General features: G+C 44.9%; 1 protein-coding gene across 1 annotated transcript in view; it reads left to right on the top strand.

Annotated features, from left to right (window-relative positions):
- Positions 1 to 9,978, top strand: part of LOC144685214 (inactive phospholipid phosphatase 7) — a 53,828-nt gene extending 43,850 nt beyond the window's left edge. Inside the window, exon 2 of the mRNA XM_078549646.1 lies at positions 9,230 to 9,978. Coding sequence (XP_078405772.1) covers positions 9,230 to 9,600 — 371 coding nt within the window. The 3' untranslated portion in view covers positions 9,601 to 9,978. The remainder of the gene's footprint in view (positions 1 to 9,229) is intronic.
- Positions 9,979 to 15,385: the final 5,407 nt, after the last annotated feature.

Below are 15,385 nucleotides of genomic sequence, written 5' to 3'. Positions count from 1 at the left end.
TTGAAGGCGTGGGTTAAATACCTCTTTGACCAAGTGTTTTGATCAGTAGTGCTAATGTGGCACATTGTCCATTTTTGTCTGACAACGCTTCTGTGAAGGACTTTCGGACATTTATCTACTTTAAAGGCGCTAAATAAATGCAAGTTCTTGTTGTTGAGGATGACTGATCATTCCTGAAGATTATGGAATTTATTTTGATATTTAGAAATATTTAGAAAATTTAGAAAAGTGTATCTGTGTCAATAAACCATGGAAATGGATGACTCCAAGGCTAAAAGGGTTAAATTGTGAGAACAGGTCACATGGACCAAGCTTGTATTCCCTCGAATGTAGAAGATTAAGGGGGTGATCTAACCGAGGCGTTTGCGATGATTAGAGGATTTGATCGGGCTTATTTCCTCTGGTCAGGGAAGGTCGAGTCCAGCACAAGGGAGCAGGACCTTAAAATGAGAGCCACGCAGGGGTGATGTCAGGAAGCAATACTTCACACAAAGGGGAGTGGAAATCTGCAACTCTCTCCTCAAAAGTCTGTCGAGGCTGCAGGTGGCGGGGTGGAGGGGTGTCAGCTGGAAATTTCAGAAATGAGATTGATGGATTTTTTTTTGCTTGTGAAAGGAATGAAAGGTCATGGAAGCAAAGTGGGTAAATGGAGTTAAGATGCAGGTCGGCCCTGAACTAACTGAATGCTAGATCAAGCTTGAGGAGCTGAATGGCCTCTTGCTGTACCTGTGAATTCCTGAAAGCGGAGTTCTGCGATTATTCAAGATTTGTTGATTCTTTTCAAATGTCCTCATGTCACAAGTTTAACATGTAAATAAGCTGTAACATCAGACATTGGTTAGGTTGGACATCAGTCAGTGACATTCTGTAGATTTTTATTTTGGCCAGATAGTAGGAGATCCTGAACAACAGCTCACGTGAGGTTAAATTTAGAGTTTTTTGTCTCCTTCTGTCCTACCCCGACCCACCTCCCATCCCAGTGACAAGGGAGTGGTCTCAGAGCCAACAGTTACTGATGTAGGGACCAGCTGAGCAGATTCAGTTTGAGTGATATGCAATGTTTTGATTGATAGCAGCATCAGCTGCTCATCCTGATTCTCAGGGCACTCGTCCAGTTCCCAAAAAAGATTCCAGTGAGTGAGACTGTGTAATCTGGACACTCAATCACTGCTATAGCTTCCTTCCACCTCCAAGATATATAGAGGGGGACATCTTAGAACTCGCAAGGAGCTAATGCTAAATATCCTCACTCTCACACACACACTCAGACTCTCTCTTACACATTCCCTCCCTCACACGTACTCCCTCTGTCTCTCTCTCTGACACACACTCTTCTCCCACACACACACTCCCATACAATTGTTCTCACTCACATTCTCTCACACACTCTCACACACACTCTCACACACACTCTCTCACACACACACTCTCACACACACTCTCTCACATATACTCTCTCACACACTCTCTCACACAATCTCTCACATATGCTCTCTCTCTCACACACACACTCTTCTCCCACACACACACTCTCATACAATTGTTCTCACTCACATTCTCTCACACACTCTCACATACACTCTCTCACACACACTCTCATACACACTCTCTCACATATACTGTTTCACACACAGTCTCTCACACAATCTTTCACATATGCTCTCTCTCTCTCACACACACTCTCTCACATACACTCTCCCTCACACACACACACTCACACACACGCTCACACACACGCTCACACACACACTCTCACATACACACTCAGACCCACTCTCTCACATACACTCTCTCTCACACATATGTACAGAACACACAAGCTCATACACTCTCTAACACACACTCTCACACACACTCTCTCACACACTCTCTGACACACACACTCACTCACACACTCACTCACATATACACTCTCACATACATGTACACACACACACACGCAATCTCACACATACACACTCACATGCTTTGCCACACACACTCTCACACACACTCACACACTCTCTCACATACACTCTCACACATTCTCACACACACACACTCTCTCACTTAATCTCTCACACCCATTCTCCCTCACACACACTCTCATACAATTCCACATGCTCTCTCATAAACTCTCACACATACACACACACACACTCTCACATACACTCTCACACACACACACTCACGTACTCACTCACACATACACACACGCTGTCTCACACACACTCTCAAACACACGTACACACTCACCCATTCTCCCACATACACTCTCTCACACACATGTACACACGCTCACACATGCAATCTCACACATACTCACACAGTCTCTAGCACACACACTCTCACACACACTCTCTCACACGCTCTGTCACACTCTCACACACACTCACACCCACTCTCTCACATACACTCTCTCTCACACACATGTACACACACTCACACACGCAATCTCACACATACTCACACACTCTCTAGCACACACACTCACACACTCTGTCACACACTCTCACACACACACACTCTCACACACACACTCTCTCACTTACTCTCTCACACCCATCCTCCCTCACACACACACACTTCACACACACACACAATTCCACACGCTCTCTCATAAACTCTCACACATACACTCATACACACACTCTCACATTCTCTCACACACACTCTCACTCACACACACTCACACATATTCTTTCATACGCACACTCACACACAATCACATGTGCATACACACACTCTCACATGCATTCTCTCTCACACACACAATCTCACACACACTCACACTCTTTCTCACACACTCTCACTCACACACACTCCCACAATCTCTCACACACACAATCTCACACACACACACACTCTCACACATATTCTCTCTCACACACACACAATCTCACACACACACACACTCACACACATTCTCAGATATGAGTGCAAGGTGAAAAATTTCACCCACATGTCTCCTTTACAGCATTATTACAGAAGTGTTTTTCCATCTTAATAATTACATTCTGCCTATGTGACCTTTGATTCTGAATGGGCAAAAAATCTAGATGAAGCAAAAGATATTATCAAAGAGGATTGGGATCCCAGAAGTGTGGACATCGGACTCAATATCTGAATCTAGGCTCATAGTGCCACCTCAAATTGTTTGTGACACTTTCAAAAATCATTGGCAGCAGCCTACTGGAGAAAAAGGGTTTGGTTGTTCAAAATGTATTATCTGTTTACCTATTTGAATTTCTTTTGAATATTTTCCGTGCAGAAGGGGCCAAAACTAAAAAAAAGACATCATTCTGGTCCTGTTTGCAAGTGGTTAAATTGGTAGCGATTTTTTTTTTCAACTCATTCCAATCAATGAAGAAATTCCAGCCTCTTTTCATTCAGAACTTCTTAAGTAAGCCCTGGAACAGTTCAGCATCTGAGAGAGAAAAGAGTGTTTAATGTTTCAACTGAGTCCCTGAGATAGGGCAGCAGTGCTTTGTGCATACTTCTGGCCTCCAAATTCTGCCACAAGCTAAAGTCCGAGTAATTTTAGTTACTTGTTCTGACCTTTGACACCAGGTAAATTATGCTAAACACTTCAGCCATCTCTGGTTAGGCCCCAACTGGAGTAGTGTGTCCAGCTCTGGGTGCCGCATTTTCTGAAGGTGTCAAGGAGTTGGAAGGGGTGCAGTAGAGATTTGCTAGAATTTTAACAGCAGTGGGGCACTCCAGTTATGAAGAGACTAGAGAAGCTGGGATTGTGTAGTATGACAGGTTAATAGTTATGGTAATGAGTTAGTGATGTGTATCATGATGTAACAGTGACATCGGCAGTCATGTGTTAGAGACTCTGTAGAGCATATGGAATAGTCTGTACTCAAGAGAGATGCGCTTACCTAGTAGCTTATCATGTATATACTGTAAATAAAGTAGTTTTGAAGTAACCAGCCTGAGTTGGACTAGAGTTACCCATGGTAAGAGAGAAACCTTCCCTCTATTGATTAGGCCATGAGACCAGCCCACAAAACATGGTGGCAGCAGTAGTGACACCAAACAAACAATGATTTGGTGCCATTGACAGAACACCCACAGTGGACAACTGGTAAAAGACCTTGTTTAACATTGTTATTAAAGAAGTTGACATTATACTTGGGGGGAGGTGTAGTATAATGGGTAAATAGTTCTTACATTCAGTTAGTGATGTGTATCATGATGTAACAGTGACATCAGCAGTCATGTGTTAGAGACTCTGTAGAGCAGATGGAATAGTCTGTACTCAAGAGAGATGTGCTTACCTAATAGCTCATCGTGTATCTTGTGTATATAGTGTAAATAATGTAGTTTTGAAGTAGCCAGCCTGAGTCAGACTAGAGTTAACATGGTAGGAGGAAATCTTCCATCTATAGGTTAGGCCACCAGACCAACCCACAAAGCAGTTTGTGCTCCTTAGAGCAGAGAAGGTTAAGGGGAGGTTTAATAGAGGCGTTCAAAATCATGAGGGGTTTTGATAGAGTAATTAACTGTTTCCACTGGCAGGAGGATTGCGAGCCAGATAATATGTTTTCGTGTTGTTGGGTGAGGGATAAATGTTGGCCAGGACATCAGGGGTGAACTCTTCTTTGAAATAGTGCCATGGGGTCTTTTATATCCACCTTGTGTTTGTCCTGGTGAGTGAAGACGAAAACATGTCTCTCTTTTCAGCAACATTACAGAAGTATTATTGCATCTTAATAATTACATTCTGCTCATGTGACTTATACACCATGATGTCTCATCTGAAAGACCGATACCTCTGACAGTGCAGCACTCCCTCAGCACTGCACTGGGTGCACCAGCCTGGATTTTCTGCTCAAGTCTCTGGAGTGGGACTTGAAGCCCCCCAACCTTCTGACTCAGGGATGAGAGTTCAACCCAGTGAGACACAGCTGACATGAGCAGACTGTGGGGTGACTGCAGAGAAGAGAAGTGAGAGAGTTTATAGGGAGGTGGGGGGGTGTCAGTAACTAGTTGCCCCTTTGAAATAAGTTGAAGACCAAAGTGCTTGAGAGATCCATTTGTGCTGAAAACCAGTCTTGAAACACTGCTCAGGACTTTAACCTTAAAGAGTGCTGGAATGTGTAACTCCATAATCGGGCAAAATACTGTCTGTTGGGGGTTTCTCAGATGCTAAGTTTGGAGGCATCGTGTGTGCCTGACATCCAACTAAAAAGCAAAAATCCCAATCACCTATTGTTGAAAATCGATCAATCAGTACTAGTAATCTCCTATAAGCTGCCAGACATCTCCTCTTTACAGTCACCTTGGAAAGGTCATCGACCTGAAACGTTAACTCTGTTTCTCTCTCCACAGATGCTGCCTGACCCGCTGGGTATTTCCGGCATTTTCTGTTTATTTCAGATTTCCGGCGTCCGCAGTATTCTGTTTTTGTAGAAAAGCGTTCTGCTGAGGCAACTGCCCCGAACAATGGCTCACAAGAACTTTCTTTTCATTAGAGATTGGGAGGCTGAGCACATAGTGGGGAAAGGGTGAAAGGATTCATGAGCCTTTGTTGAAGGAGGGTTATCCATTCAATGGGCATTAACTGTATATTACAGGGTCAGCACTTTTCACAGATCAGAACTGATGATCAGTGGCTATGAGAACAATGCTGGATGCCATCAATTCTATTATTGGTATAATTATTCTGCACACTGGCAGCAGCATATCCTCTAGTCCTACTGCTTCTGTACTGGCACAAGGAATGGGACAGTTTGTGAGGGAAAGCGAGGCAGAAAGCACTCAGACAATAGCTTCAAAAATTGACAATGTCGAGACACTGGGCTCTCAGCCAGGTGACTTCTGTTCAGTTTCCAGTTTTGACCAGGCCTTAGGGCATGTGCTCACCCTCCAGATTATGCGTCAGTCGTGCTACTGTCTTGTAATGGTGCCTCAAGCAGATGTTAGGCCTCTTATTTGTATAAATATTGTGGCTACAGGTCAGAGGCTGGGAATTCAGTGGAGACTCTCCAAAGCCTGTCCACCATCTACAAGGCACAAGTCAGGAGTGTGATGGAATACTCTACACTTGCCTGGATGAGTGCAGCTCCAACAACACTCAAGAATCTTGACACCATCCAGGACAAAGCAGCCCAATTGACTGGTACCCCATCCACCACCTTAAACATTCACCCTCTCCACTACCGACGCACAGTAGCAGCAGTGTGTGTCATCTACAAGATGCACTGCAGAAACTCACCAAGGCTCCTTAGGCAGCACCTTCCAAACCCGTGACCACTACCATCTAGAAGGACAAGGGCTGCAGATAGATGGGAACACCACCACCTGGAAGTTCCCCTCCAAACCACACACCATCCTGACTTGGAAATATATCGCCTTTCCTCCACTGTCACTTGGTCAAAATCCTGGAACTCCCTTCCTAACAGCATTGTGGGTGTACCTACACCACATGGACTGCAGTGGTTCAAGAAGGCTGCACCGCACCACCTTCTCAAGGACAATTCGGGAAAGGCAATAAATGCTGGCCTAGCCTGCGACGCCCACATCCCAAGAATGAATGACAAAAAGATTGCAAAGGTTTCTGTTTCAATCATGAGCAATCCACATGATTTCTTTTTTAGCCTGAACTAATATAGTGGGCGATGCACTCCGTACAGAGCGGGAGAGATGAGAAAGGTCTCCTGATTAAACTATCCTTCATTGGCAAACGTTTGAGGTGTGATAATGATCTGCAGTGTCCCTGGAATAGGAAAGCTTGAAATTAGCAAAAGTTTATGACCCGATAACCCTTGTTGGAAAGTACATGTTTGTAAAAGCTTACACAGGAGAGAGACAAAATGGAGAGAAAGAAGGAAAGAGAGAGAAAGAGGGTGAAAGAGAGAGAAAGAAAGAGGGAGAGGGGAAGAGAGAGAGGGAGAGAAAGAGTGAGAGAGAAAGTGAGAGAGAGAAAGAGTGGAAAAGAAAAGGAGTGAAAGAAAGAGGAGAGAGGAAGAGAGAATGAGAGAGCAAAAGAGCAATGAGTAAACATGTGGGATAGAGAAACAGTCTGAGCATCACATAATGATGACCTGTGCTCCTTAAGTCCCTCCTTTCTCAGGATTCAGGGTGATAATTATCTAAGACTAGTTTATATGGTCACCGCAGTGAGGGTAAGACCCACAAATACAGCAGAAATGTGATTCAGCAGGATCTAACATGATAAAGCTGGCCGGATTTTGGACTGACGACGCATCAATACTTTAGAGAGACTTCAACTGTCCGAAGTCACCCAGCATTTTGAGAAGGGCACTTTTTTCGATGTTGTGGTCTTTCAGATCCTAGCTGAAGTCTCCAGAGTCAAGCTCTCTGCTTCTGGCTAAACTCTGGGCCGAGTGCGAAATCAGGCTGCAAGAGCCTGAGCTGATCCACACTCTGGGGCCAGTTTCATTGTGTCTGGACAAGCCCGATTTCCTCATCTTCGATATGAACTGTGGTGACATTAAACCCATAGACTGTCATAGTATTTACAACACAGAGAGAGAGGCTATTTGACCCAACTGGTCCATGCAGGTGTTTAGCTCCACGTTAACCATTCTATTTAATTCATCTCAGCCTACTATGTATATATCCTTCTATCCCTTTCTCTCTCATGTCCTTATCTAGCTTCCCCTTAAATGCATCTAAATCACTGCACACTTACATTTCCATAAAGCAATGAATGTTGATACTTGAAGAGGGGTTGCCAACTCTCCAGGATTACACTGGATGCTCCATCAGTTTAAGACTAACCTTCAGGACACTGTTGCCAGCAGACCCCCAAGAGAAAAATCACAGATAGCGGCTTTTTGGCCAATGTAAGCAATTGCCCATTTTAAAGATGAATATTTTAACAGCACAGGGGCCTGTGCTCATGTGGCACTCATTGAAAGGGAGATTGTTATTAAAAAATCCACAGTTTGTAACCCTAAAACCCCTCAGATGTGGCTTCGTCATTTGCAAGCTGTTACATTTGCCAACCCTAGGGTGTTATACCTTGGTGTTACATTTGATCCTGAGATGAGCTTCTGATCTCATATTCGCACCATCACTAAAACCTATTTCCACCTCCATGACATTGCCCGGCATGGCCCGGTCTCAGCTCATCTGCTGCTGAAACCTTCATCCATGCCTTTGTTACCTCTAGACTCAACTATTCCAACACACTCCTGGCTGATCTCCCACGTTCTACCCCCCATAAACTTGGAATCGTTCAAAACTCTGCCGTCCATGTATTAACTTGCATCGAGTCCCTATCACCTGTGCTCACTGACCTACACTGGCTGGCTTGTTAAGCAATGGCTTAACTTTAAAATTCTCATTCTCGTTTTCAAATCCCTCCATATGTCTTCACCACTCCCTAGCTCTGTAATCTCCTCTGACCCCACATCCCTCCCTAACAGCACTTTGGATCTCCCTCACAAGAAGGCAGCTCACCATCACCTTCTCAAGGACAATTTGGGATGGGCAATAAATGCTGGCCCAGCCAGCAAGGCCCACATCCTGTGAAAGAGTAGAAAATACCCTCCAAGATATTTGCCTTCCTCTAATTCTGGCCTCATGTGCATCCCCAATTATAATCGCTTCACATTCAGGCTCCAAGCTCTGGAATTCTCTCCCTGTGCCTCTCTGCCTCACCTTCTTCCTTTAAGGCTCTTCTTAAAATCTATCTCTTTGACCAAGCTTTTGGTCATCTGGCCAAATATCTCCTAAAGTCATATAGTGTTTTATAATGTTCCTATGGTGCACCCTGGGACATTTCATTACATTGAAGGCACTATATCAGTACAAGTTGTTGTTATTTTATTTGTTCATGGGGTGTGGACATCATTGGCCAGCATTTATTGCCCATCCTAATTGCCCTTGTTCAGAGGGCATTTTAAAAGTCAACCACATTGCTGTGGGTCTGGAGTCACATGTAGGCCAGACCAGGTAAAGATGGCAGATTTCTTCCCTAAAGGGCCATAACATTTTACAACAATCAGCAATGGTTTTATAGTCATTGTCTGACTTTTAATTCTAAATTTAAGTTTCACCATTTACTGTGGTGGGATTTGAACCCAGGTCCCCAGAGTATTACCCTGGGTCTCTGAAATACTGGTCTAGTGACAATACCACTAGGCCACCTCCCCTACATATGTATGTATATGAGCATGTATGTGAAACCAAGAGCACCATTTCTCATATTTTGCCAAAGTGTTGGATTGAGTAGAACATTTGTTGACTCTATGATCTTTCACCTTTCCAGCCTTGATCCTTGACTTGCTGGTGGTGGCAGCAGTGCAGAAGCTGGTGAAGAGGAAAGGGCCTTCAGAGGTGATGCCCGGCCTCCTGGATTACATAGTCATGGATGTCTTTGCGTTCCCAGCGGGTCAAGCTAGCAGAGCTGCGATGGTGACCAGATTCTTCTTCAGCCACCTGGTCCTAGCGGTGCCCCTACGGATCCTTCTGGTGATCTGGGCCGGTGTCATAGGCATCTCCCGTGTCATGATTGGCCGGCATTACCTGACTGACGTCTTCTGTGGATTTTTCATTGGCTATTTGCAGTTCAATTTAGTGGAGTTGCTATGGCTACCGGCTGGTACCTGCCAGTTCCTCATATCAGTGATCCCGATATAATGAGTACACGTACTGACGCTGAGAGGCTAAAGGAGGTGAATGGGGTGGGTGTGGGGTGTGGGGGTGGGGCAGGACAGGGGGCACCTGGACACCCCTATTGAAGGTAAGAAAATCTCAACACTTCAGACTGCCTGTTGTGAAAGGATCCATTTTCAGAAAAAGTGAAAGAGATTTCTGTCTCATAGATTCTTTAGAAAATTGTGTTTTTTGAAACTAAAATTCAGGAGATTTGCTTGTATCATATTTAAATGAATGTTAGGTTTGGTTTGGGGGTTTGAATTGGCTGCCAATATTTTGCAAACTTCAATTCTGCAGAAGGCTTTAATGTTGATATATGGAGGATGTGAATGGCCTTTCTAACAGGAAACTCATTCTCATCACAGCAATAAAAGAAGCTTCAACTTTGTAGAAATTTTAAAAGGATACCATTGTTTCCCTGTGACACCAGCTGCCTGCATTTATCTCTCCCACCCCTTGTTTTACTGCAATGTCTCACTATCTACAAGGTATGTTATCACCCTGTGACTTGCAGTTAAATAAATGTCCATCACTGCAGTTCAAAGCACATCGAGCTCTCGAACTTGAGTCCGATGAGACAAAACCAGCTCTCCACCTGGCACCAGCCCATTGGCCATCTCAAAATACCTGCTGCTAGCCCATTGGCCATCTCAACACACCTGGTGCTAGCCCATTGGCCAGCCCAATACACCTGCTGCTAGCCCATTGGCCATCTCAAAATACCTGGTGCCAGCCCATTGGCTAGCCCAACACACCTGATGCTAGCCTATTGGCCATCTCACACATCTGGCACCAGCCTACTAGCCATCACGAGATGCCTGGTGCCAGCCCACCACACCCAATGCCATCCCATTGGGCAGCCCAACACACCTAGTGCCAGCTATTGGCCATCTCAATGCACCTGTGGCCTAAAATCTAAAGGCTATTAAATAAAACCTGAAATAAAAAGCTAGTATCAGTAATGGTGACCATAAAATACTGGATTGTGATAAAATCCCATCTGGTTCACTAATGTCCTTTAGGGAAGGAAATCTGGCGTCCTTACCCGCTCTGGCCTACAAGTGACTCCAGGCCCACAGCAATGTGGTTGATTTTTAACTGCCCTCTGGAATGGCCTAGCAAGCTACTCAGTTGTATCAAAATGCTGCAAGAAAACATAAGAATAAAACCGAATGGACCATCTGACACTGACTTATTGGAAATGAGAAGGGCACATCCTGCCCAGTCAACCCTGCAGAGTTCTCCTCACTAACACCTGGGGACTTGTGCCAAAATTTGGAAAGCTGTCCCACTTACTAGGCAAGCAATAGCCTGACATAGTCATACTCACAGAATCATACCGTACAGCCAATGTCTCAGAGAGTTTCATCATCATCCCTGTCCACCAGCAGGACAAAGCCACTAGATGTGGGGGCACTGCGTTATAAAGTTGGCAGGGAGTGACCCTGGGTGACCTCAACATTGACTCCGAACCCACAAATTCTCATGGTGTCAACTCAAGCATGGGTACGGAAACCTCCGGCTGATGACCACCTACTGCCCTCCCGCAGCTAATGAATCAGTACTGGGGAGGTGGTGGCATAGTGGTATTGTCACTGAACTAGTATTCCAGAAGATCCAGGGTAATTCTCTGTTTGAACTCCACCATGGCAGATAGTGAGATTTGAATTCAATAAAAATCTGGAATTAAAAGCCTGATGATGACCATGAAACCATTGCCGATTGTCATAAAAACCCATCTGGTTCACTGATGCCCTTTAGGGAAGGAAATCTGCCATCCTTACCTGGTCTGGCCTACATGTGACTCCAGACCCACGGTAACGTGGTTGATTCTTAACTGCCCTCTGAACAGGGCAATTAGAGATGGGCAATAAATGCTGGCCTAGCCAACAATGCCCACATCCCATGAGCAAATAAAATAAAACTCCTCCAGGAATTGGAACATATGAACAAGGAGCAGGAGTATGCTATTCAGCCCCTTGAGCCTGCTCTGCCATTTAATAAGATGATGGCTGATCTGATCGTAATCTAAAATCTGCATCCCATCTGCCCCGATAACCTTTCACCCCCTTGCTTACCAAGAATCTATCCACCTCTGCCTTAAAAATATTCACAGACTCTGCTTCCACCGCCTTTTCAGGAAGAGAGTTCCAAAGACTCATGACCACGCCTCCTGCCCCCCCACCTCATCTCTGTCTTAAATGAGTGACCCCCTTATTTTTAACTGTGACCCCAGTTTTAAATTCTCCCACAAGAGCAAACATCCTCTTCACATCCACCCTGTCAAGACCCCTCAGGATCTTAATAGTTTCAATCAAGTCACCTCTTACTTTTCTAAACTCCAGTGGATGCAAGCCTAGCCTGTCCAACCTTTCCTCGGAAGACAACCCATCCATTCCAGGTATTATCCTGGTAAACCATCTCTGAACTGCTTCCAATGCATTTACATCCTTCCTTAAATAAGGTGACCAGTACTGTACACAGTACTCCATATGTGGTCTCACTAGTGCTCTGTACAACTGAAGCATAACATACCTACTTTTATATTCAATTGGCTGTATACCTGAGTGCAGCAAAGGCACAAAATGTACTCTGGGTGGGGTCTTCAATGTCCATCACCAAGGGTGGCTTAATAGCTCACTACTGACTGAGCTGGCTGAGTCCTAAAGGACATAGCTGCTAGACTGGGTCTGTGGCAGGTGGTGAGGGAACCAACAAGAGGGATAAACCCATGAGACCTCATCCTCATCAACCTGCCAGTTGCGATTGTGTCTGGCCATGAGAGAGCTGGTAGGAGTGATCACTGCTTAGTCTTGGTGGAGACTAAGTTCCATCTTCACATTGAGGATACCCTCCATCGTGTTGTGTGGCACTATTGTGCTAAATGGGATAGATTTCGAACAGATTGAGCAACTCAAAACTGAGCATTCATGAGGCGCTGTGGGCGATCAGCAGTAGCAGAATTATATACAACCACAACCTGTAACCTCATAGCCTGGCATATCCCCCACTCTACCATTACCATCAAGCCAAGGGATCAACCCTGGTTCAATGAAGAGTGCAGAAAGGCATGCCAGGAGCAGCACCAGGCATACCTAAAAATGAGGTGTCAACCTGGTGAAGTTATAACGCAGGATATACTTGCGTGCCAAACAGTGAAAGCGGCAAGTGATAGACAGAGCTAAGTGATCCCACAACCAACAGATCAAATCCAAGCTCTGCAGTCCTGCCACATCCAGTCATGAATGGTGGTGGACAATTAAACAACTAACTGGAGGAGGTGGCTCCACAAATATCCCCATCCTCAATGATGGAGGAGCCCAGCACATCAGTGCAAAAGATAAGGCTGAAGCATTTGCTACAATCTTCAGCCAGAAGTGTCGAGTGGATGATCTATCTCAGCCTCCTCCGGAGGTCCCCAGCAACACAGATGCCAGTCTTCAGCTAATTCCATTAACTCCACATGATATCAAGAAACGGCTGAAGGCATTGAACACTGCAAAAGCTATGGGCCTTGAAAATATTCCGGCAATAGTATTGAAGACTTGTGCTCCAGAACTTGCCACGCCCCTAGTTAAGCTGTTCCAGTACAGCTACAACATTGGCATCTACCTGGCAATGTGGAAAATTGCCCAGGTATGTCCTGTACACAAAAAGCAGGACAAATCAACCCAGCCAATTACCACCCCATCAGTCCACTCTCCATCATCAGTAAAGTGATAGAAGGGATCATCAATAGTGCTATCAAATGGTACTTACTCAGCAATAACCTCCTCATTGATGCTCAGTTTGGGTTCCGCCAGGGCCACTCAGCTTCTGTCTTCAACACAGCCTTGATTCAAACATGGATAAAAGGGCTGAACTCCCGAGTTGAGGTGAGAGTGACTGCCTTTGACATCAAGGCAGCATTTGACCAAGTGTGGCATCAAGGAGCCCTAGCAAAACTGGAGTCAATGAGAATCAGGGGGCGAATTCTCCACCATTTGGAATTATACCTAGCACAAAGGAAGATTGTTGTGGTTGTTGGGGATCAATCAACTCAGTCCCAGGGCATCACTGCAGGAGTTCCTCAGGGTAGTGTCATTGGCCAAACCATCTTCAGCTGCTTCATCAGTGACCTTCCTTCCATCATAAGGCCAGAAGTGAAGATATTCACTGATGATAGTACAATGTTGAGCACCATTTGCAACTCCTCAGATACTGAAGGAGTCCATACGCAGCAAGACTTGGACAATATCCAAGCTTGGGCTGACAAATGGAAAGTAACATTTGTGCCACACAAGTGCCAGGCACTGACCACCTCCAACAAGAGAGAATCTAACCATCTCCCCTTGACATTCAATGACATTACCATCACTGAATCCCCCACTTTCAACATCCTGGAGGTTACCATTGATCATAAACTAAACTGGACCATTTAAATACTGTGCCTGCAAGGGCAAGTCAGAGGTGGGAATTCTGCAGCAAGTAACTCACCTCCTGACTCCCCAAAGCCTGTCTACAATTCTTTTTTCCCTTCTTTCATGAGATGTGGAAAGACCAGCATTTGTTGCCCATCCCTAATTACCCTTAAACTGAATGAATTGCTAGGCCATTTCAGAGGCTGTTAAGGAGGAAATAGCAGATGCTCTGAGGATCATTTTCCAATCCTCACTAGATACAGGCGAGTTCCGAGAAGATTGGAGGTCTACAGACGTTATACCATTATTTAAAATGCGTGCAAGGGATAGGCCAGAAAATTATAGGCCAGTCAGTTTGACTTTGGTAGTGGGCAAATTATTGGAAATAATTCTGAGAGACAGGATAAACTGTCACTTAGAAAGGCAGAGGGATAGTTAGCATAGTTTTGTTAGGGGAAGATCGTGCCTTACTAACTTAATAGAATTTTTTGAGGAAGTAACAAGGAGGATTGATGAGGGTAGTGTAGTGGATGTTGTCTACATGGATTTCAGTAAGGCATTTGACAAGGTCCCACATGGCAGACTGCTCAGGATAGTGAGGTCCCATGGGGTACAGGGGAAGGGGGCAGTTGGATCTAAAATTGGCTCAGTGACAGGAAACAAAAGAGTAATGGTCAATGGATGTTTTTGCAAATGGAAAATGGTTTCCTGTGGTGTTCCACAGAGCTCAGTGTTGGGGCACTTGCAGTTTGTTGTATATATGAATGATTTAGACTTAAATGTGGGAGGCATGGTTGGGAAATTTGCAGATGACACAAAAGTTGGCCGTGCAGTTGATAGTGAAGAGGATAGGTGTTGTCTCCAGAATGATGTCAATGGTTTGGTTGAGTGGGTGGAGAAGTGGCAAATGGAATTCAATCCAGAAAAGTATGAGGTAATGCATTTGGGGAGGGCAAACAAAGCAAGGGAATAGTCAATACATGGGAAGTTATTGAGAGGGGGTGAGGAAGTAAGACACCTTGAAGTGCATGTCCACAGGTCTCTGAAGGTAGCAGGACAGGTGGACAAGGTAGTCAAGAAAGTATATGGAATGCTTTCCTTTATTGGGCGAGGCATTGAATACAAAAGCAGGGATGTAATGATGGAACTGTATAAAACACTGGTTAGCCCACAGCTGGAATTATGTGTACAGTTCTGGTCACCACATCACAGGAAGGACATAGTTGCTCTGGAGAGGGTACAGAGGAAATTTACAAGAATGTGGCCAGGGCTTGAAAATTGCAGCTACGAGGAGAGATTGGATAGGATAAGGTTGTTTTCCTTAGAACAGAGGAGACTAAGGGGTGACCTAATTGAGGTGTACAAAA

The sequence above is a fragment of the Cetorhinus maximus genome, chromosome 10 (genome assembly GCF_964194155.1).
Source record: "Cetorhinus maximus chromosome 10, sCetMax3.hap1.1, whole genome shotgun sequence".
Classification (NCBI taxonomy): domain Eukaryota; kingdom Metazoa; phylum Chordata; class Chondrichthyes; order Lamniformes; family Cetorhinidae; genus Cetorhinus; species Cetorhinus maximus.
The sequence above is the reverse complement of the archived record's forward strand: the minus strand, read 5'-3'. Positions and strand labels throughout refer to the sequence as shown.